This window comes from Entelurus aequoreus, linkage group LG18 (genome assembly GCF_033978785.1).
Source record: "Entelurus aequoreus isolate RoL-2023_Sb linkage group LG18, RoL_Eaeq_v1.1, whole genome shotgun sequence".
NCBI classification, from domain to species: Eukaryota; Metazoa; Chordata; class Actinopteri; order Syngnathiformes; family Syngnathidae; genus Entelurus; species Entelurus aequoreus.
In genome coordinates this window covers 45,364,638-45,387,643 of record NC_084748.1, presented here as the reverse complement: position 1 = coordinate 45,387,643, position 23,006 = coordinate 45,364,638, and the positions used below count along the sequence as shown (strand labels likewise).

The 23,006-nt window shown below is 34.4% G+C and overlaps 1 protein-coding gene across 2 annotated transcripts in view; it reads right to left on the bottom strand.

Annotated features, from left to right (window-relative positions):
* Positions 1–23,006, bottom strand: part of fam114a1 (family with sequence similarity 114 member A1) — a 34,304-nt gene that overhangs the window by 4,679 nt on the left and 6,619 nt on the right. The window contains exons 2-11 of one of the 2 annotated variants that reach the window (XM_062027233.1): positions 18,788–19,072; positions 18,647–18,719; positions 18,366–18,571; positions 15,476–15,610; positions 12,999–13,151; positions 12,783–12,918; positions 8,425–8,507; positions 5,599–5,763; positions 5,311–5,526; positions 3,151–3,204 (exon numbers count right to left, since the gene is read on the bottom strand). In XM_062027233.1, coding sequence (XP_061883217.1) covers positions 3,151–3,204; positions 5,311–5,526; positions 5,599–5,763; positions 8,425–8,507; positions 12,783–12,918; positions 12,999–13,151; positions 15,476–15,610; positions 18,366–18,571; positions 18,647–18,719; positions 18,788–19,066 — 1,500 coding nt within the window. In that variant the 5' untranslated portion in view covers positions 19,067–19,072. Of the gene's footprint in view, positions 1–3,150; positions 3,205–5,310; positions 5,764–8,424; positions 8,508–12,782; positions 12,919–12,998; positions 13,152–15,475; positions 15,611–18,365; positions 18,572–18,646; positions 18,720–18,787; positions 19,073–23,006 lie in introns of both variants that reach the window. The other variant, XM_062027232.1, reaches the window with a different exon arrangement.

Here is a 23,006-nt window from a genome sequence, read left to right as displayed (position 1 = left end):
ATATATAATGTAGTAACAGACACCTTCATAACAATATGTAATATGTACAATATACACACTGCAAGTATATATATAATGTAGTAACAGACACCTTCATAACAATATGTAATATGCACAATATACACACTGCAAGTATATATATAATGTAGTAACAGACACCTTCATAACAATATGTAATATGTACAATATACACACTGCAAGTATATATATAATGTAGTAACAGACACCTTCATAACAATATGTAATATGCACAATATACACACTGCAAGTATATATATCATGTAGTAACAGACACCTTCATAACAATATGTAATATGTACAATATACACACTGCAAGTATATATATAATGTAGTAACAGACACCTTCATAACAATATGTAATATGTACAATATACACACTGCAAGTATATATATAATGTAGTAACAGACACCTTCATAACAATATGTAATATGCACAATATACACACTGCAAGTATATATATAATGTAGTAACAGACACCTTCATAACAATATGTAATATGCACAATATACACACTGCAAGTATATATATAATGTAGTAACAGACACCTTCATAACAATATGTAATATGTACAATATACACACTGCAAGTATATATATAATGTAGTAACAGACACCTTCATAACAATATGTAATATGCACAATATACACACTGCAAGTATATATATAATGTAGTAACAGACACCTTCATAACAATATGTAATATGTACAATATACACACTGCAAGTATATATATAATGTAGTAACAGACACCTTCATAACAATATGTAATATGTACAATATACACACTGCAAGTATATATATAATGTAGTAACAGACACCTTCATAACAATATGTAATATGTACAATATACACACTGCAAGTATATATATAATGTAGTAACAGACACCTTCATAACAATATGTAATATGCACAATATACACACTGCAAGTATATATATAATGTAGTAACAGACACCTTCATAACAATATGTAATATGTACAATATACACACTGCAAGTATATATATAATGTAGTAACAGACACCTTCATAACAATATGTAATATGCACAATATACACACTGCAAGTATATATATAATGTAGTAACAGACACCTTCATAACAATATGTAATATGTACAATATACACACTGCAAGTATATATATAATGTAGTAACAGACACCTTCATAACAATATGTAATATGTACAATATACACACTGCAAGTATATATATAATGTAGTAACAGACACCGTCATAACATTATGTAATATGTACAATATACACACTGCAAGTATATATATAATGTAATAACAGACACCTTCATAACAATATGTAATATGTACAATATACACACTGCAAGTATATATATAATGTAGTAACAGACACCTTCATAACAATATGTAATATGTACAATATACACACTGCAAGTGTATATATATAATGTAGTAACAGACACCTTCATAACAATATGTAATATGTACAATATACACACTGCAAGTATATATATAATGTAGTAACAGACACCGTCATAACATTATGTAATATGTACAATATACACACTGCAAGTATATATATAATGTAATAACAGACACCTTCATAACAATATGTAATATGTACTATATACACACTGCAAGTATATATATAATGTAGTAACAGACACCTTCATAACAATATGTAATATGTACAATACAGTGTTTCCCATAAACTGCCAAGATACCTGTGGCGGTGGGGGCGTGGTCACCATGACATCATCGAGTAATTTGCATAATGTACTACAATGATATGATTTTCTCTAAAAAGGCTCAAAAAATGTATACTTACTAATTAATAATAACAGTTTTGTTTTAAACGTCCATCCATCCATCCATTTTACAATATAATTACAACACTTTATGTACATATTTATATACAGATTTGAACAATAAGTTATTCACTGAAATATATTTATTAATTGTGGTTCTTACAAAAAATATATCTTATAAAATATAAAAGCTAAAATGTCTCTTAAAGCTCTGCCCCTTTAATTAGTGCATACTAAATAATTTAACTTTAGCCTACTACTACAACCATATTATTTACCAGCAACATAAAGTGAAACAGAGGCAGAGGTGTCCTGCCACAGTCAGTAACAAATAAACAGAAAACAGTAGTGGTCAAATACAAATAAGGCAACAAGAGAAGTATCCTACACTTCTCTTTTGTAAAGTAAATCTGAACAGCCTATATGGGCATCTACATCAACTATATGATTTGCCTGAGAAGCTGGACAGGACAAAATTGTATTTGTGGCGGACGTAATTCTTCATATATATGTGTGTGTATATATATATATATATATATATATATATATATATATATATATATATATATATATATATATATATATATATATATATATATATATATATATATAAATAAATATATATATATATATATATATATATATATATATATATATATATATATATATATATATATATATATATATATATATATATATATATATATATATATATATATATATATATATATATATAAATGTAACAGATATCCGCCCTGAGATCGATAGGTTGTGAGTTCAAACCCCGGCAGAGTCATACCAAAGACTATAAAAATGGGAGCCATTACCTCCCTGCTCGACACTCAGCATCAAGGGTTGGAATTGGGGGTTAAATCACCAAAATGATTCCAACGCTGCTGCTCACTGCTCCCCTCACCTCCCAGGGGGTGGAAGAAGGGGATGGGTCGAATGCAGAGGTTAATTTCACCACTCCTAGTGTGTGTGTGTGACTATCAGTGGTACTTTAACTTTAAAAAGCTGGCATAAAACGTTAGCATGCTAACATTAGCATGCCAATTTGAGAGACGTTAGCACATTTCTAAGATAGCGCCAAGTATCCAAATCCATTATTTTTAGGTTCAAACATACAACACTAGCTACAAAAGCTGGCATAAAATATTAGCATTTATTCCTATTTATAATATTTTACATGTTTACATGTGGTCTACATGTTATTTAGACCACAAGGAAGTATTTTACATGTAGAAAAAAATCTTAATATGACCTATTTAATGCGCCTTATGTATAAAAATAGACATGAATTGACTATATTAGACTTCACCGTGATTACTTCCACGGTGAAGTTGTCTCACCTCCAGCAGCACACCGTCCACCATTGGATTGAGCTCCTCCGCTTTCCTCTGACCCTGACGGTGAAGGACAGATTGTGATTTCACCCGAGCTTGTCGTCATCTTTGTAGCAATCATAGTTATTTAGAAAATATTTTTTATTTAATTTCTATTCAAAAATGAGTCAAATTGTAGCAATAATAGTAATATTTAGAAAATAATTGTATTTTATTTCTATTTAAAAAATAAGCCAAATTGTAGCAATAATAGTTATTTAAAAAACATGTATTTAATTTCTATTAAAAAATAAGCCCAATTGGAACAATAATAGTTATTTAGAAACTATTTTTTATTTAATTTCTATTAAAAAAATAAGCCAAATTGTAGCAATCATAGTTATTTAGAAAATAATTATTTAATTTCTATTAAAAAATTAGCCAAATTATAGCAATCATAGTTATTTAGAAAATATTTTGTATTTAATTTCTATTAAAAAATAAGTCAAATTGTAGCAGAAGTTATATTTAGAAAATAATTGTATTTAGTTTATATAAAAAAACAAGCCAAATTGTAGCAATAATAGTAATATTCAGGAAAAAAAATTATTTGTTATTTCTATTAAAAAGTAGACCAAATTGTAGCAATAATAGTTATTTAGAAAATAATTTGTATTTAATTTATATTAAAATATAAGCCAAATTGTAACAATAATAGTTATATTAAGAAAATAATAGTATTTCATTTCTATTAAAAAATAAGCCAAATTGTAGCAATATTAGTTATTTAAAAAATATTTTTTATTTAATTTCTATTAAAAAATAAGCCAAATTGTAGCAATAATAGTTATATTTACAAAATAATTGTATTTAGTGTATATTAAAAAATAAGCCAAATTGTAGCATTAATAGTTATTTACAAAAAAAATCACATTTCTATTAAAACATAAGCCAAATTGTAGCAATAATAGTTATTAAAAAAATAATTTGTATTTAATTTCTATTAAAAAATAAGCCAAATTGTAGCAATAATAGTTATATTTAGAAAATAATTGTATTTAGTTTATATTAAAAAATAAGCCAAATTGTAGCATTAACAGTTATTTAGAAAAAAAATCACATTTCTATTAAAACATAAGCCAAATTGTAGCAATAATAGTTATTAAAAAAATAATTTGTATTTAATTTCTATTAAAATATAAGCCAAATTGTAGCAATCATATTTATTTAGAAAATATTTTTTATTTAATCTATATTAAAAATTAAGTCAAATTGTAGCAGTAATACTTATATTTAGAAAATAATTGTATTAAGTTTATATTAAAAAAATAAGCCAAATTGTAGCAATAATAGTAATATTTAGAAAATATATTTTTAAAATTTCTATTAAGAAATAAGCCACATTGTAGCAATAATAGTTATTTAGAAAATAATTTGTATTTCATTTCTATTAAAAAATAAGCCAAATTGTAACAATAATAGTTACATATACAAAATAATTGTATTTAATTTCTATTAAAAAATAAGTCAAATTGTAGCAGTAATAGTTATTTAGAAAATATTTTTTATTTAATTTCTATTAAAAAATAAGCCAAATTGTAGCAATCATAGATATTTAGAAAATATTTATTTAATTTCTATTAAAAAATAAGTCAAATTGTAGCAATAATACTTGTATTTGGAAAATAATTGTATTTAGTTTATATTAAAAAATAAGCCAAATTGTAGCAATAATAGTAATATTTAGAAAATATATTTAAAAAAATTCTACTAAGAAATAAGCCAAATTGTAGCAATAATAGTTATTTACAAAATAATTGTTATTTAATTTCTATTCAAAAATAAGCCAAATTGTAGCAATCAGTTATTTACAAAATATGTTATATTTAATTTCTATTCAAAAATAAGCCAAATTGTAGCAATAATAGTAATATTTAGAAAATAATTGTATTACATTTCTATTCAAAAATAAGCCAAATTGTAGCAATAATAGTTATATTTAGAAAATAATTTTAATTTCTATTCAAAACAAGCCAAATTGTAGCAATTATAGTTATTTAGAAAATATTTTTGATTTAATTTCTATTAAAAAATAAGCCAAATTGTTGCAATAATAGTAATATTTGGATTGAGCTCCTCCACTTTCCTCTGACACTGACGGTGAAGGACAGATTGTATGACACTTACTCCGACCACCAGCAGCGTGTGGGAGAACTTTTTGGCCAAGCTCTGCACCTCCTTGCACATGGCGCGGGTCAACCTGGTGAGGACGCCTGCTTGATCCCTGGCTGCTTTCTCCTGCTCTTCTTGCCCGTGCAGGATGAGCTCCGCCACCTTGTGGAGCTGCTCGATACTGCGGGCCGTCACTTCGGCCAGGCTGCCCACTGACGACAAGTAGACGGACTGCAGAGCGCGGGCGGAGATTAGATGATGTCGGCGGTGAGGATTTGATTCATGACACGGTTTGGACGTCACCTCCACAGATTTCAGCGCACCGTCTTTCTCCCTCTCCTCGCCCTCTCCATCCTCCTCTCTTGGCGAGGCCTCTCCTCCTGGTTGGTCCGGCGTTTCCTTGCCAACTGTCTCCGTAGTGACGGGCTGCTCCACCTTGCTCACCCAATCGTGGGCACTCATCCGAGCCTGAAGACGCATAAAGAGGAGCCGTCAGCCTTGCCGAATACATCCTGATCACATGATAATCATATGCAGCTCCACCATTACAGATGTATCATACCTTTTTGTCAGGGCCAATACCGATTATTAGAAGTCAAGGAGGCCGATAACCGATATTTGGAGCAAATATTCATTTGCAGAAAGTTTAAACATAAATAATAACAGCTGGACAGGGCTTTAAGCTGTTTATTTAACATTATTTTTTAGATATCAACAAAATATATTTGTGGCAATAATAGTTTTGTTTAGAAAATAATTGGATTTAATTTATATTTAAAAATAAGCCAAATTGTAGCAATAATAGTTACATTTAGAAAATAATTGAATTGAATTTATATTTAAAAATAAGCCAAACTGTAGAAATAATAGTAATTTTTATAAAATAATTGTATTTAATTTTTATTTAAAAAAATAAGCCAAATTGTAGCAATAGCAATATTTACAAAATAATTTCTATTCAAACATAAGCCAAATTGTAGCAATAAGTTTTATTTAGAAAATAATTTCATTTAATTTCTAAAAAAAAAAATAACCCAAATTGTAGCAACAATAGTAATATTTTGAAAATAATTTTATTTAATTTATATTAAAAAATAAGCCAAATTGTTGCAATAAGAGTTATTTAGAAGATAATTTTTATTTAATTTCTATTAAAAAATAAGCCAAATTGTAGCAGTAATGTTTATATTTAGAAAATAATTGTAATTAATTTATATTAAAAAATAAGCCAAATTGGAGCAATAATAGTTATTTAGAAAATAATTTGTATTTAATTAATATTCAAAAATAAGCCAAATTGTAGCAACAATAGTACTATTTAGAAAATAATTTGTATTTAATTAATATTCAAAAATAAGCCAAATTGTAGCAACAATAGTAATATTTAGAAAATAATTGTATTTAATTTATATTAAAAATAAGCCAAATTGTAGCAATAACAGTTATATTTAGAAATTGTTTTAATTTAATTTCTATTAAAAAAAGCTAAATTGTAGCAAAAATAGTAATATTTAGAAAATAATTGTTTTTAATTTCTATTCAAAAATAAGCCAAATTGTAGCAATAACAGTTATATTTAGAAAATTATTGTATTTAATTTATATTAAAAAATAAGCGAAATTGTAGCAATAATAGTTATATTTTGAAAATATTTTTAATTTAATTTCTAATTTAAAAAAAAGCCAATTTCGAATCAATAATAGTAATATTTAGAAAATATTTTTATTTAACTTTTATTTCCAACATAAGCCAAATTGTAGCACTAGTAGTTATGTCTACAAAACATAAACATTTATATTGAAAATGTTAATTTAATGAAGTCATTTACAGTACATGAAGTTGACTTTATAATATAATTTTAAATTTAATATTTAATTGAATCTTACAACAAAAATAACCACTTTTGGATTTTATCAAAAAGTTAAAAACAAATAGTATTTATGAAAAAATAAGCCAAATTGTAGCAATAATAGTTATGTTTAGAAAACAATGTCATTTATATTGAAAATGTTGATTCAATAAAGTAATTTACAGTACATGAAGTTGACTATACAATATATTACATTTAATATTTATTTGAATCTTACAACAAAAACAACCATTGTTAGAATTTTAGCAAAAAGTTAAACAAATAACATTTATGAAAAAATAAGCCAAATTGTAGCAATAGTTATGTTTAGAAAATAATAAATACATTTAAAAAATATTTTAAAAAAATTTGATTTAATGAAGTAACATACAGTACATGAAGTTGACTATATAATACAATATTAAATCGAACATTTATTTAAATCATGCAACAAAAACAACCATTGTTAGAATTTTAGCAAAAAGTTAAAAACAAATAAAATGTATGATAAAATAAGCCAAATTGTAGCAATAATAGTTATGTTTAGAAAATAATTTAATTACATTTTTATTTAAAACTTAAGCCAAATTGTAGCAATATTAGTTATGTTTAGAAAACATTTGAATTTATATTGAACATTTTGATTTAACAAAGTAATTTACAGTACATGAAGTTGACTATATAATATATTATTAAATTGAATATGTATTTGAATCTTACAACAAAAACAATCATTGTTAGAATTTTTGCAAAAAGTTATAAACATAAAATGTATCAAAACATTTTCCAAATTGTAGCAATAATACTCATGTTTAGAAAATAATTTAATTTATGTTGAAATGTTTGATTTAACAAAGTAATTTCAGTACATGAAGTTGACTATATAATATAATATTAAATGTTATATTTAATTGAGTCTTACAACAAAAACTGTTAGAATTTTAGCAAAAAGTTAAAAACAAATAATAAAAATGAAAGTTTTGAAAGCTAAGCAGAGAGACAACTTTTCACATGTAGGGCAAACAGGCTGGTTACTTTCTATGTTACTAATTATTTGTTTCTATACTAAATGTTAGTATCATATGTATATATATTGTATCTGCTGATGAGTTATGTTTAAAAAAAAAAAAAAGACGGATAAAAAGAGGCCGATGCAGACGTATGCTAAATGTCGGTGCCGATAATCAGCTTGGCCAATAATCGGTCGACCTCCAGTGAACAATGACACATTTTAGGTACCAACCTTAGACAAATGGTGTCGTTTTGCGTGATTGCGTCACCTTATTGAGCTTGTCAGGCGTGGCGGCGACATGAAGCTCAAACAGCAACTCAGTGAGAACACTCAGGAACTCTGCATCCACTTCTGCAACGTAAGCACACACAGCTGTCAATCAAACACCATTAATGTGCACTTCAATTAACAATATTTGAATGCCCCGTAACCATTAATCTCATCTCAATATTAATCCTTTCATGGCACATAAAACTTAGCTTTTTATACGACAAACACATCAAATATGCAATATTTTTCCCCAAAAAAGATTACAAAGTGTACCGTATTTTACGGCCAATAGGGCGCACCGGATTATAAGGCGCACTGCCGACGAATGGTCTATTTTTTTAATCTGTTTTTATATATGAAGCGCACCGGATTATAAGGCGCACTGCCGATGAATGGTCTAGTTTTGATCTTTTTTCACATGTAAGGCGCACTGTCGATGGATGTTCTATTTGTTATCTTTTTCCATATATAAGGCGCACCGATGAATGGTCTATTTTTTAATCTTTTTTCACATATAAGGCACACCGGATTATAAAGCGCACTGACGGTGAATGGTCTAGTTTTGATCTTTTTTCACATATAAGGCGCACTGTCAATGAATGGTCTCTGTTATCTTTTTCCATATATAAGGCGCACCGATGAATGGTCTATTATTTAAAAAAAATCTTTTTTCACATATAAGGCGCACCGGATTATAAGGCACACTGCCGATGAATGGTCTATTTTTTATATCTTTTTTCATATATGATGCGCACCGGATTATAAGGCACACTGCCGATGAATGGTCTAGTTTTTATCTTTTTTCACATATAAAGCGCACCGGATTATAAGGCGCACTGCCGATGAATGGTCTATTTTTGATCTTTTTTCACATATAAAGCGCACCGGATTATAAGGCGCACTGCCGATGAATGGTCTATTTTTTATGTTGTTTCATATATAAAGCGCACCGGATTATAAGGAGCACTGCCGACGAATGGTCCAGCTTTGATTTTTTTTCACATATAAGGCGCACCGGATTATAAGGCGCACTGCAGATGAATGGTCTATTTTTGATCTTTTTTCACATATAAAGCGCACCGGATTATAAGGCGCACTGCCGATGAATGGTCTATTTTTTATGTTGTTTCATATATAAAGCGCACCGGATTATAAGGAGCACTGCCGACGAATGGTCCAGGTTTGATTTTTTTTCACATATAAGGCGCACCGGATTATAAGGCGCACTGTCGATGAATGGTCTATTTCAGGGGTCACCAACCTTTTTGAAACCAAGAGCTACTTCTTGGGTACTGATTAATGCGAAGGGCTACCAGTTTGATACACACTTCAATAAATTGCCAGAAATAGCCAATTTACCTTTAACTCTGTTATTATTTATAATTAATGATATTTACACTTAATTGAACGGTTTAAAACAGGAGAAAACACGAAAAAAATGACAATTAAATTTTGAAACATAGTTTATCTTCAATTTTGACTCTATAAAATTCTAAATTCAACCCAAAAAAAGAAGAGAAAAACTAGCTAATTCGAATCTTTTTGAAAAAATTAAAAAAAGAATTTATGGAACATCATTAGTAATTTTTCCTGATTAAGATTAATTTTTGAATTTTGATGACATGTTTTAAATAGGTTAAAATCCAATCTACACTTTGTTAGAATATATAACAAATTGGACCAAGCTATATTTCTAACAAAGACAAATCATTATTTCTTCTAGATTTTCCAGAACAAAATTTTTAAAAGAAATTAAAAAGACTTTGAAATAAGATTTAAATTTGATTCTACAGATTTTCTAGATTTGCCAGAATATTTTTTTTGAATTTTAATCATAATACATTTGAAGAAATATTTCACAAATATTCTTCGTCGAAAAAACAGAAGCTAAAATGAAGAATTAAATCAAAATGTATTTATTATTCTTTACAATAAAAAAATAAATTTGCTTGAACATTGATTTAAATTGTCAGGAAAGAAGAGGAAGGAATTTAAAAGGTAAAAAGGTATATGTGTTTAAAAATCCTAAAATCATTTTTAAGGTTGTATTTTTTCTCTAAAATTGTCTTTCTGAAAGTTATAAGAAGCAAAGTAAAAAAATTAATGCATTTATTTAAACAAGTGAAGACCAAGTCTTTAAAATATTTTCTTGGATTTTCAAATTCTATTTGAGTTTTGTCTCTCTTAGAATTAAAAATGTCGAGCAAAGCGAGACCAGCTTGCTAGTAAATAAATAAAATTTAAAAAATAGAGGCAGCTCACTGGTAAGTGCTGCTATTTGAGCTATTTTTAGAACAGACCAGCGGGCTACTCATCTGGTCCTTACGGGCTACCTGGTGCCCGCGGGCACCACGTTGGTGACCCCTGGTCTATTTGTTATCTTTTTCCATATATAAGGCGCACTGTCGGTGAATGGTCTATTTGTTATCTTTTTCCATATATAAAACGCGCTGGATTATAAGGCGCACTGCCGATGAATGGTCTATTTTTGATATTTTTTTCACATATAAGGCGCACCGGATTCAAAAAAATTTGAAATTTGGACTCGTCAGACCACAGAACACTTTTACACTTTGCATCAACACATCTTAGATGAGCTCGGGCCCAGCGAAGCTGCCGGTGTTTCTGGGTGTTGTTGATAAATGGCTTTGGCTTTGCATAGCAGAGTTTTAACTTGCACTTAGAGATGTAGCGACCAACTTTAGTTACTGACAGTGGTTTTCTGAAGTGTTCCTGAGACCTTGTGGTGATATCCTTTACACACTGATGTTGGTTTTTGATGCAGGGGTCGAAGGTGACGGGCATTCAATGTTGGTTTTCAGCCTTGCTGCTTACGTGCAGTGATTTCTCCAGATTCTCTGAACCTTTTGATGATACTACGGAGCGTAGATGGTGAAATCCCTAAATTCTTTGCAATAGCTGGTTGAGAAATGCTGTTCTTAAACAATTTGCTCACGCATTTGTTGACAGAGAGGTGACCCTCGTCCCATCCTTGTTTGTGAATGACTGAGCATTTAATGGAAGCTGCTTTTATACCCAATCATGGCACCCACCTGTTCCCAATTTGCCTGTTCACCTGTGGGATGTTCCAAATAAGTGTTTGATGAGCATTCCTCAGCTTTCTCAGTCAGTCTTTTTTGCCACTTGTGCCAGCTTTTTTGAAACATGTTCCAAATTAGCTAATATTTGCAAAAAAAATAACAAGGTTTTCCAGTTGGAACATTAAATATCTTGTCTTTGCAGTCTATTCAATTGAATATAAGTTGAAAAGGATTTGCAAATCATTGTATTCTGTTTTTATTTACCATAAGGCGCACTGCTGAAGAATGGTCTATTTGTTATCCGTTACCATATATAAGGTGCACCGGATTATAAAGCGCACTGTTGGTGAATGGTCTTTTTGTTATCTTTTTCCATATATAAGGTGCACCGGATTATAAGGCGCACTGCCGATGAATGGTCTATTTGTTATCTTTTTCCATATATAAGGTGCACCGGATTATAAGGCGCACTGCCGACGAATGGTCTATTTGTTATCTTTTTCCATATTTAAGGTGCACCGGATTATAAGGCGCATTGCTGATGAATGGTCTATTTGTTAATATTTTTCCATTTATAAGGCACACCGAATCATAAAGCGCACTGCCGCTGAATGGTCTATTTTTCATCTTTTTTTCATATATAAGGCGCACCGGATGACACAATATGTTACTGCATACGTCAGCAGACTAATTGGTCTATTTTTCATCTTTTTTCATATATAAGGCGCACTGCCGATGAATGGTCGGTTTTAAAAAAATTTTTTTTTTCATATATAGGGCGCACCGGATTATAAATCGCACTGCCGACGAATGGTCTATTTGTTATATCTTTTTTCACATATAAGGCGCACCGGATTAGAAGGCGCACTGCCGATGAATGGTCTATTTTTTATATATATTTTTTCATATATAAGGCGCACCGGATTATAAGGCGCATTAAAGGAGTCATATTGTATTTTTTTTTTTCTAAATGTAAAAGACTTCCTTGTGGTCTACATAACATGTGATGGTGGTTCTTTGGTCAAAATGTTGCGTGGATGATGTTTTACACATCATCTTCAAGCCGCTTTCTGACTGTTGCTTACGAATGTGTGTCGTGAAGCATGTTCAGCTATTCCTCGTCCTGCAGTGATAATGATACTTGTAAGAAACTTACTTTATTTGTCATGACGACAGGGGTGGCGGGGGGAACCGGTACTTTTCAGAGGCGGTATAGTACCGAATATGATTCATTAGTATTGCAGTGCTATACTAATACCGGTATACCGTACAACGCTAAGTGCAACAAATTATTAGAACGTGTATAAAAAGTTACCCTTTGCCTGCTCTCCTTCCTCATCCTCCTCTTCCTCTTCTTCTCCCCCCCGGATGAAGACATCCTTGATGAAAATCAGCTCCGTCTTCACCTCCTCCTGCTCCTGGTCCTCAAGGGAGGAGAGGAACGCTTGCACCTGTGAGCGACGCCCGGGTTTATCTCTCCGTCCGCACCGGCTGGATGAGGTTTTTGTGGCGGCGCCCCCGCAGGACTGACCTTGGCCTCGCTCTCGTTGGACAGGATCTCCAGGGCCTCCAGGTGGGACAAGCCCTGGTAGTCGTCGAAGAGAATGCCGTAATGAGCGGTAGGTGCGCTGACGGGCTGCGTGCTGAGGCGTGCTCGCTCCTTCTCCTTGGCTTCTTTCAGCATCTACAAACAAGACAAAAGGGGATGTAGGGAGTGAAATTGCTGCCAAAACTCCACAAACACGTTTTTACAACGATTCGCAAGTAAAAAACATAGTTAAAAAAAAATTTAAATTAAATTTTAAAAAATTCACAAGTAGAAAATGTATTTTCTTCAATTAAACATTTTTTTTGCGAGTATAAAAACATTTTTCTTGAATTGAAAAACGATTTGCAAATTTAAAAAATATTTTCTTTAATTAAAACAACGATTCACAGATGTGTAAGTTACCCATGCCTCGGGCACTAATGCACCCCCATACCATCACACATGCTGGCTTTGTGCCTATAACAATCCGGATGGTTCTTTTCCTCTTTGGTCCGGAGGACACCACGTCCACAGTTTCCAAAAAATGTTTTTAAATGTGGACTCCTCAGACCACAGAACACTTTTCCATTTTGTATCAGTCCATCTTAGATGAGCTCGGGCCCAGCGAAGCTGGCAGCGTTTCTGGGTGTTGTTGATAAATGGCTTTGGCTTTGCATAGTAGTTTTAACTTGCACTTACAGATGTAGCGACCAACTGTAGTTACTGACAGTGGTTTTCTGAAGTGTTCCTGTGCCCTTGTGGTGATATCCTTTACACACTGATGTCGCTTTTTGATGCAGGGGTCAAAGGTGACAGGCATTCAATGTTGGTTTTCAGCCTTGCTGCTTACGTGCAGTGATTTCTCCAGATTCTCTGAACCTTTTGATGATATTACGGATTGTAGATGGTGAAATCCCTAAATTCCTTGCAATAGCTGGTTGAGAAATGTTGTTCTTAAACAATTTGCTCACGCATTTGTTGACAAAGTGGTGACCCTCGCCCCATCCTTGTTTGTGAATGACTGAGCATTTCATAGAAGCTGCTTTTATACCCAATCATGGCACCCACCCGTTCCCAATTAGCCTGTTCACCTGTGGGATGTTCCAAATAAGTGTTTGACGAGCATTCCTCAACTTTCTCAGTCTTTTTTGCCACTTGTGCCAGCTTTTTTGAAACATGTTGCAGAATGTTTTTTAACTTGCAAATCGTTTAATTATTGAATTTTTTTTTTACTTACGAATGTTTTTTTAATTGAAAAAAATTTTTTTTTTTACTTGTAGAATTTAAAAAAAAATTGCAAATCTTTTTCTTAACCCAAGAACATTTTTTTTTTTTTTTTTACCTGCTTATTGTTTTTTTGAACATTTATTTTTTAAGTGCAATTTTTTTTTAACTGAAGAAAGCTGACTTGCAGAAAAGTGTTTTCACTTGCGAAGTTTTTTTATTTGCAGAATTTTTGTTAACTTGCGATTTATTTTCATATTTGGAAGAAAATCCTTTTTTTTTTTTTTTTAACTTGCAAATCGTCTTTTTACTTGCTGGATTTTTTTGCAACTTGCAAAAAAAAATGTAATTGAAGAAAAAATTATCTTACTTCCAGAAAATTGTTTTTCTTTGCTTGCGAATATTTTTTTTACTTGCAAAATTTAAAAAGTTTTTTACTTGCGGATTGGTTTTTTTTAATTGAAGAAAATGTTTTTTTTCACTGGTGAATCTTTGGGCGTGAGTAAAAACATTTGTGTGTGTTTGTGCAGTTTTGGCAGTAATTTCACTCCACATGAACGCCAAAGCGCTGTTATTGTTTTTTTTACTTGCAAATTGATTGGGAAAAAATTGTTATTTTACTTGCAGAATGTTTTTTAACTTGCAAATCGTTTAGTTGTTGAATTTTTTTATTTACTTACGAATATTTTTTTAACTGAAGAAAATAGTTTTTTTACTTGTAGAATTTTTAAAAAATTGCAAATCGTTTTTTTAACCCAAGAAAAAATTAGTTTTTTTTACCTGCGTATTGTTTTCTTTGATTGAATAACATTTATTCTTTAAGTGCCATTTTTTTTAACTGAAGAAAATTGACTCGCAGAAAAGTGTTTTTACTTGCGAAAAGTTTTTTTATTTGCAGAATTTTTGTTAACTTGCGATTTATTTTCATATTTGGAAGAAAATCTTTTTTTTTTTTACTTGCAAATCATCTTTTTACTTGCTGGATTTTTTTTGTAACTTTCATATCTTTTTTTAATTGAAGAAAAAGATTTTTTTACTTGTAGAAAATGTTTTTTCTTTACTTGCGAATAATTATTTTACTTGCAGAATTTAATTTTTTTTTTTTTAATTGAACAAAAAAAAAATTTCTACTTGTGAATCGTTGGGCGTGAGTATTAACATTTGTGTGTGTTTGTGCAGTTTTGGCAGTAATTTCACTCCACATGAACGCCATAGCGCTGTTATTTACTTTCCAACGTCTTTGACTTTTAACTTGCCTGACTCAGAGATGCGGTCTTCTGCATCAGGGTCTTGGTCTTCTTGAAACCCGGATCACTCTCAGCCAGCACGGTCATGGTCTTCTTTCCGATGAACTCTAAAGCATCCAGACCACCGCTGATCACAGACTTACCCTGCGGAGAGAAAAAACATCACAAACATACGTATGACATTATATAATACAATTGTACCTCCACTTAAGAGTGTTTTGAGATAAGAGCTGTCGCTCGGCTAATTATTCTTTAAAGTTGCTAGCATCCCCGCCAAGCATTAGCTTGTAGCTAAAGATTGACAAAACTTTTAAATAACTTTTACTGCAAGTGAACATCGGCTCCAAATGCTGGTTTTCGACCTCCTTGACCACTAATAATCGGTATCGGCCATGAAAAAAAAACATATCGGTTGAACAAGTGGAATGCCAGCCATTGATGTTAGAAAATTTGGAAAAGCTGCTGATGGTGTGTTTGACAGAGAAGAAGCTGGAAGGAGATAACTTAGAAGTCCACCCTATGAGGTACATAAGTATTACATTACTTTACAAAACTACCGTACATTCTATTTTATGGTTATTCAATATTTCTTATCCAAAAGTTTTTTTCTTTTTAAAAAGGGCAAGCACGAATTAAGTTGATTTCAATTTATCTTAATTTGAGATACAAGTGTTTTGAGTTAAGAGCTCACTCAGAGAACCAATTGAGACAAATGTTTGCCTTACAACTATGATGCGTTCAAAGCCCACCAAACAAATTGGGAAATCTCAAAGCTAAGTTAAATAACATTATTGGTGAAGAATAAAATAAATAAATGTGGGCTGATACATTCTACCTGGATTAATTTGGGGTCGGCAACCCAAAATGTTTAAAGAGCCATATTACCCTAAAAAAACTAATCTGTCTGGACCCACAAAAAATTAAAAGCCTTATGTAAGTCTTATAATGAAGCCAACACATGATGTAAGTGTCTATATTAGCCTACTATCAAAATGACTATAAAAGTCTTATATAAGTGTTATAATGAAGGCAACACATGATGCAAATGTCTATATTAGCCTACTATCAAAATGACTTTAAAAGTATTATATAAGTGTTATAATGAAGACAACACATGATGTAAGTGTCTATATTAGCTATATTAGCCTACTATCAAAATGACTTTAAAAGTCTCATATGAGTGTTAGAATGAAGACAACACATGATGAAAGAGTCTATTTTAGCCTACTATCAACATTACTTTAAAAGTCTTATATAGTTGTTGTATTGACGACAACACATGATGCAAGTGTCTATATTAGCTATATTAGCCTACTATCAAAATGACTTTAAAAGTCCCATATGAGTGTTATAATGAAGACAACACATGATGAAAGAGTCTGTATTAGCCTACTATCAACATTACTTTAAAAGTCTTATATACGTGTTACATTGAAGGCAACACTTGATGTAAGTGTCTATATTAGTTATATTAGCCTACTATCAAAATGACTTTAAAAGTCTTATATAAGTGTTATAATGAAGGCAACACATGATGTAAGTGTCTATATTAGTTATATTAGCCTACTATCAAAATGACTTTAAAAGTCTTATATAAGTGTTATAATGAAGGCAACACATGATGTAAGTGTCTATATTAGCTATATTAGCCTACTATCAACATTACTTTAAAAGTCTTATATAGTTGTTGTATTGACGACAACACATGATGCAAGTGTCTATATTAGCTATATTAGCCTACTATCAAAATGACTTTAAAAGTCCCATATGAGTGTTATAATGAAGACAACACATGATGAAAGAGTCTGTATTAGCCTACTATCAACATTACTTTAAAAGTCTTATATACGTGTTATATTGAAGGCAACACTTGATGTAAGTGTCTATATTAGTTATATTAGCCTACTATCAAAATGACTTTAAAAGTCTTATATAAGTGTTATAATGAAGGCAACACATGATGTAAGTGTCTATATTAGTTATATTAGCCTACTATCAACATTACTTTAAAAGTCTTACATAAGTGTTATAATGAAGGCAACACATGATGTAAGTGTCTATATTAGTTATATTAGCCTACTATCAAAATGACTTTAAAAGTCTTACATAAGTGTTATAATGAAGGCAACACATGATGTAAGTGTCTATATTAGTTATATTAGCCTACTATCAACATTACTTTAAAAGTCTTACATAAGTGTTATAATGAAGGCAACACATGATGTAAGTGTCTATATTAGGGTGACCTGGCCAAGAGGTCAACAGCACATGTCACACAGCAGTTTCAAAAAAGTAATATATAAGTCTTATTAGCTATATTAGCCTACTATCAAAATGACTATGTGTCGCACGCTGACGCAAATCTTTGTTGACTGAAATGTTGAAATGTAATATTTATTCTACACATTTTTACAACTTTAGTTGGTTAGAGTGTTCGCCCTGAGATGGGTAGGTTCTGACTTCCAACCCTGGCCGAGTCATACCAAAGACTATAAAAATGGGACCCATTACCTCCCTGCTTGGCATTCAGCATCAAGGGTTGGAATTGGGGGTTAACTCACCAAAAATTATTCCCGGGCGCGGCCACCGCTGCTGCTCACTGCTCCCCTCACCTCCCAGGGGGTGAACACGGGGATGGGTCAAATGCAGAGGACAAATTTCGCCACATCTAGTGTGTGTGTGACTATCATTGGTCCTATAACTTCTTTCATTTTCATACATTTTTGAAAAAGCTCCAGGGAGCCACTAGGGCGGCGCTAAAGAGCCGTGCGTTGATGACCCTCAAACTGGGATGAATAAGATTTGCATTTTTTTTTTAGTTAAAATATATTTGTTAATGACTAATTAAAAATATAATGATAACATGAAAGGAAAATAGCAAAAGACAGAGCCTCCTCACCGTGTTCTGCACAACGTTGGAGATGGCGGAGAAGACGCCTCTGTTGGCGGCCTCGTCAGAACCGCCCGGCTCGACGCTTTCAACCGCCGGCTTATCCTCCGATACAACCTCCTCCTCCTCCTCCTCCCGGGCCTCTTCTCCCACTGAGGTCTTGTGGAGACGCAGAGCCTCTCCTGCCTTCACTTTGACGGAGGACAGACTGTGGCCTGTGCACCCAGGAAGAGAAGACGGTGGAGACGAGCAGACGGATGCATGTGACCGGCGGCGTGACGGAGACGTACCGACTGAAGAAGTAGCGCTGCTCAGGAGAGACTTGCCCCAAGAGCCCCAACCTCCCCAGACCTTCTGCTCCTTCTGCACACAACACATTGACTTCCTCCACATGGAACATTCTTTCAACGCTCGATGTTGAACAAACCCACCTCCGCGTCCTCCTCCGGCGCTTCTGCCTCCAGGCTCACCGATTGGTCACATTCGGTCAGCTGACCCTCAGCCTCACTCGGTGGACTCTCGGAAGACTCTCCGTCCTCTTTGGCATCCTCTGAGGTCTGCGGCAGGGTCTGAGGAGTCTGCGGCAGGGTCTGAGGAGTCTGCGTCGGTTCGGACGGGGCTGCGATGTCTTCTGGAACATCCTGGCTAGAGCCGGGGTCGCGGTGTGGGGGGTGTTCAGGTGCTGCGTCAGAAGGGGCAGACTCGGACATGCTGATCTAAACGTGGAAACATTAGATTTTATTGTCGTTGCGCTCAAAAGAGTACAACAAAATGAGTTTTCAGCACAACCGCCCAAGAGCCTACAAGGGTTTACAGAGCAGGAAGACCGACAGATCGCCACAGAGGGGGGGGACGGGCAAGAAAAAACTTGGGACTTGCAACAGGGGGGGAGGTGGTGGGGACATCCGCTCCGAAGCTGCTTCGAAAGCCATCGTACCGCGAGAAGCGTGGGATGAGGGTATGTAGACCATGGGCGCGTGCTTTGTCTATAAGCCTGGAGGCCACTCCACTCCGGTGTCGTGTTCAGACTTCAGACTAGGGTGAACCTAAACTACGTTCACACTGCAAAGACGGATGTCCAATTCAGGTTTATTTGTCAAATCCCATTTTTTTAATTGACTGTTCACGTTACAAAATAATTTGATTTCTAACGTGAATGCAAGCTGACCCGTATTCAGGTATGACGTCATGACATCCACGCACTGCAGTGTTTACGGAAGTACACATGGCTGCGACTCTCGTAAATCTCAATTTTGAAGGATTTTGCGCAATCAAAGTCAACATTTTCTAAACAGAATTATTGCGCGTGGGAGACTAAGAAGGAAGAGGACAAGTATTTTGGCTCTGGCAGTTTTACGGGATATTTTGCTTCGACATCTGTGGGCGATCAGTCAGAGACAGGACTGGTAGAACTTTCACGCGAGTTCCTAAAACATTTTATTCAATCAATCAAATTGAATAAAAGGCAGTTTTACGGGATATTTTGCTTTGTCTCTGACTGATCGCCCACAGATGTCGAAGCAAAATATCTTCGACATCTGTGGGCGATCAGTCAGAGACAGGACTGGTAGAACTTTCACGCGAGTTCCTAAAACATTTTATTCAATTTGATTGATTGAATAAAATGTTTTAGGAACTCGCGTGAAAGTTCTACCAGTCCTGTCTCTGACTGATCGCCCACAGATGTCGAAGCAAAATATCCCGTAAAACTGCAAGAGCCAAAATACTTGTTTTTTTTTAATTCAACCAATCAATCAATCAATCTATCAATCAATCAAGGGCAGCACGGTGGCACAGGGCTTAGTGCATGTGCCTCACAATACGAAGGTCCTGAGTAGTCCTGAGTTCTATCCCGGGCTCGGGATCTTTCTGTGTGGAGTTTGCATGTTCTCCCCGTGACTGCGTGGGTTCCCTCCGGGTACTCCGGCTTCCTCTCACCTCCAAAGACATGCACCTGGGGATAGGTTGATTGGCAACACTAAATTGGCCCTAGTGTGTGAAAAGGGACAAGCGGCAGAAAATGGATGGATGGATCAATCAATCAAAGTTTATTTCTATATCCCTTAATCAAATGGCCACAAGCCACAACGAGATCCCATTTATTTTCACCTTTTTTCTGCTACGTTGTCAACTATTCATTTCGTAACCGTCTATTTTGGCTTCGAATTAAGACGCTTATCGCTTTATGAGGACGTTCTGGTTGGATGAAAGCGACCTGAGCGCGGGAGCGTTCACGTTGGTTTATTTGCGCTGACGAAAGAGGCCTGGGTCTGATACGAAAATTTCGGAATCGCACTGAAAAAAGCCGATAAAGGTTGGATCTGGGCAAAAAAAATAATCGGAATTGACCTTCAGTGTGAACACGGCCCTAGTTCTGCAGGGGTGGCGTCTACAAAACCGTCAGTCTACCCCAGGGGGAGCTACTATAGGAGCTAAACCACCACAAAGTGTCGTGACTGGCATTGTAAGACCGGTGCTGACGTCAAATAATGACTCTGCAGAGAATTGAACCTACGTCATGTGGCATAATAATAGCTATGTGTGTAGACCATTATGCTATCCAAAATGTGGCATACAAATACATTGTTTTGTTTCAGTGGTTTGCTATTCCTCCAAGTCCGAGTCCTTGGTTCTCGCCCGGAACAGGTTGGAGTGCCATCTCCGGGTTGGGGAGGAGACCCTGCCCCAAGTGGAGGAGTTCAAGTACTTAGAAGTCTTGTTCACGAGTGAGGGAAGAGTGGATCGTGAGATGGACAGGCGGATCGGTGCGGCGTCTTCAGTAATGCGGATGCTGTATCGATCCGTTGTGGTGAAGAAGGAGCTGAGCCGGAAGGCAAAGCTCTCAATTTACCGGTCGATCTACGTTCCCATCCTCACCTATGGTCATGAGCTTTGGGTTATGACAGAAAGGACAAAATCACGGGTACAAGCGGCCGAAATGAGTTTCCTACGCCGGGTGGCGGGGCTCTCCCTTAGAGATAGGGTGAGAAGCTCTGCCATCCGGGGGGAGCTCAAAGTAAAGCCGCTGCTCCTCCACATCGAGAGGAGCCAGATGAGCTGGTTTGGGCATCTGGTCAGGATGCCACCCGAACGCCTCCCTAGGGAGGTGTTTAGGGCACGTCCAACCGGAAGGAGGCCACTGGGAAGACCCAGGACGCGTTAGGAAAACTATGTCTGGCCCGGGAAAGCCTCTGGATCCCCCGGGAAGAACTGGACGAAGTGGCTGGGGAGAGGAAAGTCTGGGCTTCCCTGCTTAGGCTGCCGCCCCCGCGACCCGACCTCCGATAAGCGGAAGAAGATGGATGGATGGATGGTTTGCTATTCATACTGCTCACAGAGCTGTGAACGGCTTGGATTAAGTTTGCCGTCAAATTTAATATAATGCGCCGTTATTTGTTTATTTTATTATAAAAGGATTTTAATTATCTATCCAGATACCAAACAGATCGCAACTCTCATAAGCCCACATTCGGAGCATCTGTTGTCGATTCCTCCTGCAAAATCTGAACCACGTCCGAAAGCGGTCATGTGGTACAGCCGGGCAACCCTCGATACGTGCTTTGCGGAAACGCCCCTTCCACACCCCTCGAAGCCTCTGCACAAATCTTCCCATCACAAAATTAAGCTCACTACTACCACTGCTCCACTCAGCATCCCGGAACAGAGTCAACATCCCAGGTGTCTTCAAAGAAGAGGGGAGGGATTTTTTTTTTTCAGTGTGTCTTTCACTGCACTGGTCTCACTGGGGTGTTTACTGCATGGCCCTGTCAAGGTCAATGCAGACGGAGCTGAATTGTACGTAAGGATTGTTTTTAGTTAGGCGAGCAAACATTCCAATCGTTTGTCAGCTCTAATTGTCCATTCTGGCTCTCAAATTGATCATAAATTCGCCTTGAAGAGTGGAAAACTTCTCCGTGATGTTTTCCAATTTGCAATTCAATTCTATGGTGGCCAAAGTGCTCTGTCCAACCCATCCATCACGACGGGCAGGCTCCGGGCTCCTTGAAGAACTGCCATCGTCTTCGGGATTAGACGACAGATCCAATCCAATCAGCAGATGACCCGTTATCGCAGTTTCAAAAATATATCGAGCCGATGTTTTCGACAGAAAGAACCGCCAGGCACACGACGCCGCCACTTCTCCCAAGAGTCCATCATGTATCCAGCAGCAAACGTCCCGTCAGAACAGGCAGGTTCCCCCTTAAACTCGTGATTCTCTTTGAGAAGTTCTCGTCAATTGAGTCGATAGACCAGTTTATCGATTCCATGTTTTCCCCGTCAAAGCATGCGGCAAAATGTAACACATGCGACAAAGCATAGAACAAGAGCACATGATAAAATAATAAAACATTAAAAACAATGGGAAATTAAATTAAAATTCATTTTAAAAAGTGCCAAAGTACCAAATGCAGCTTTATATAAATAGGTCTTAAGTTTAGTCTTAAATAAATGTAAATTTGTGACGGTCCACAGTTCGGCTGGTAGTGAGTTCCAAAAATATAATCAACATATTTCAGGTACTTTTAAAAATCATTTAAAAGTTTAAAAAATTTTAATAAAAAGACCATTCATATTTTTTACAGCAGCTTTTGGAAGCAGACATTTTTTGGTCAAATGAGTATGTTTTTTTTTTAAAGACCTCTTATCATC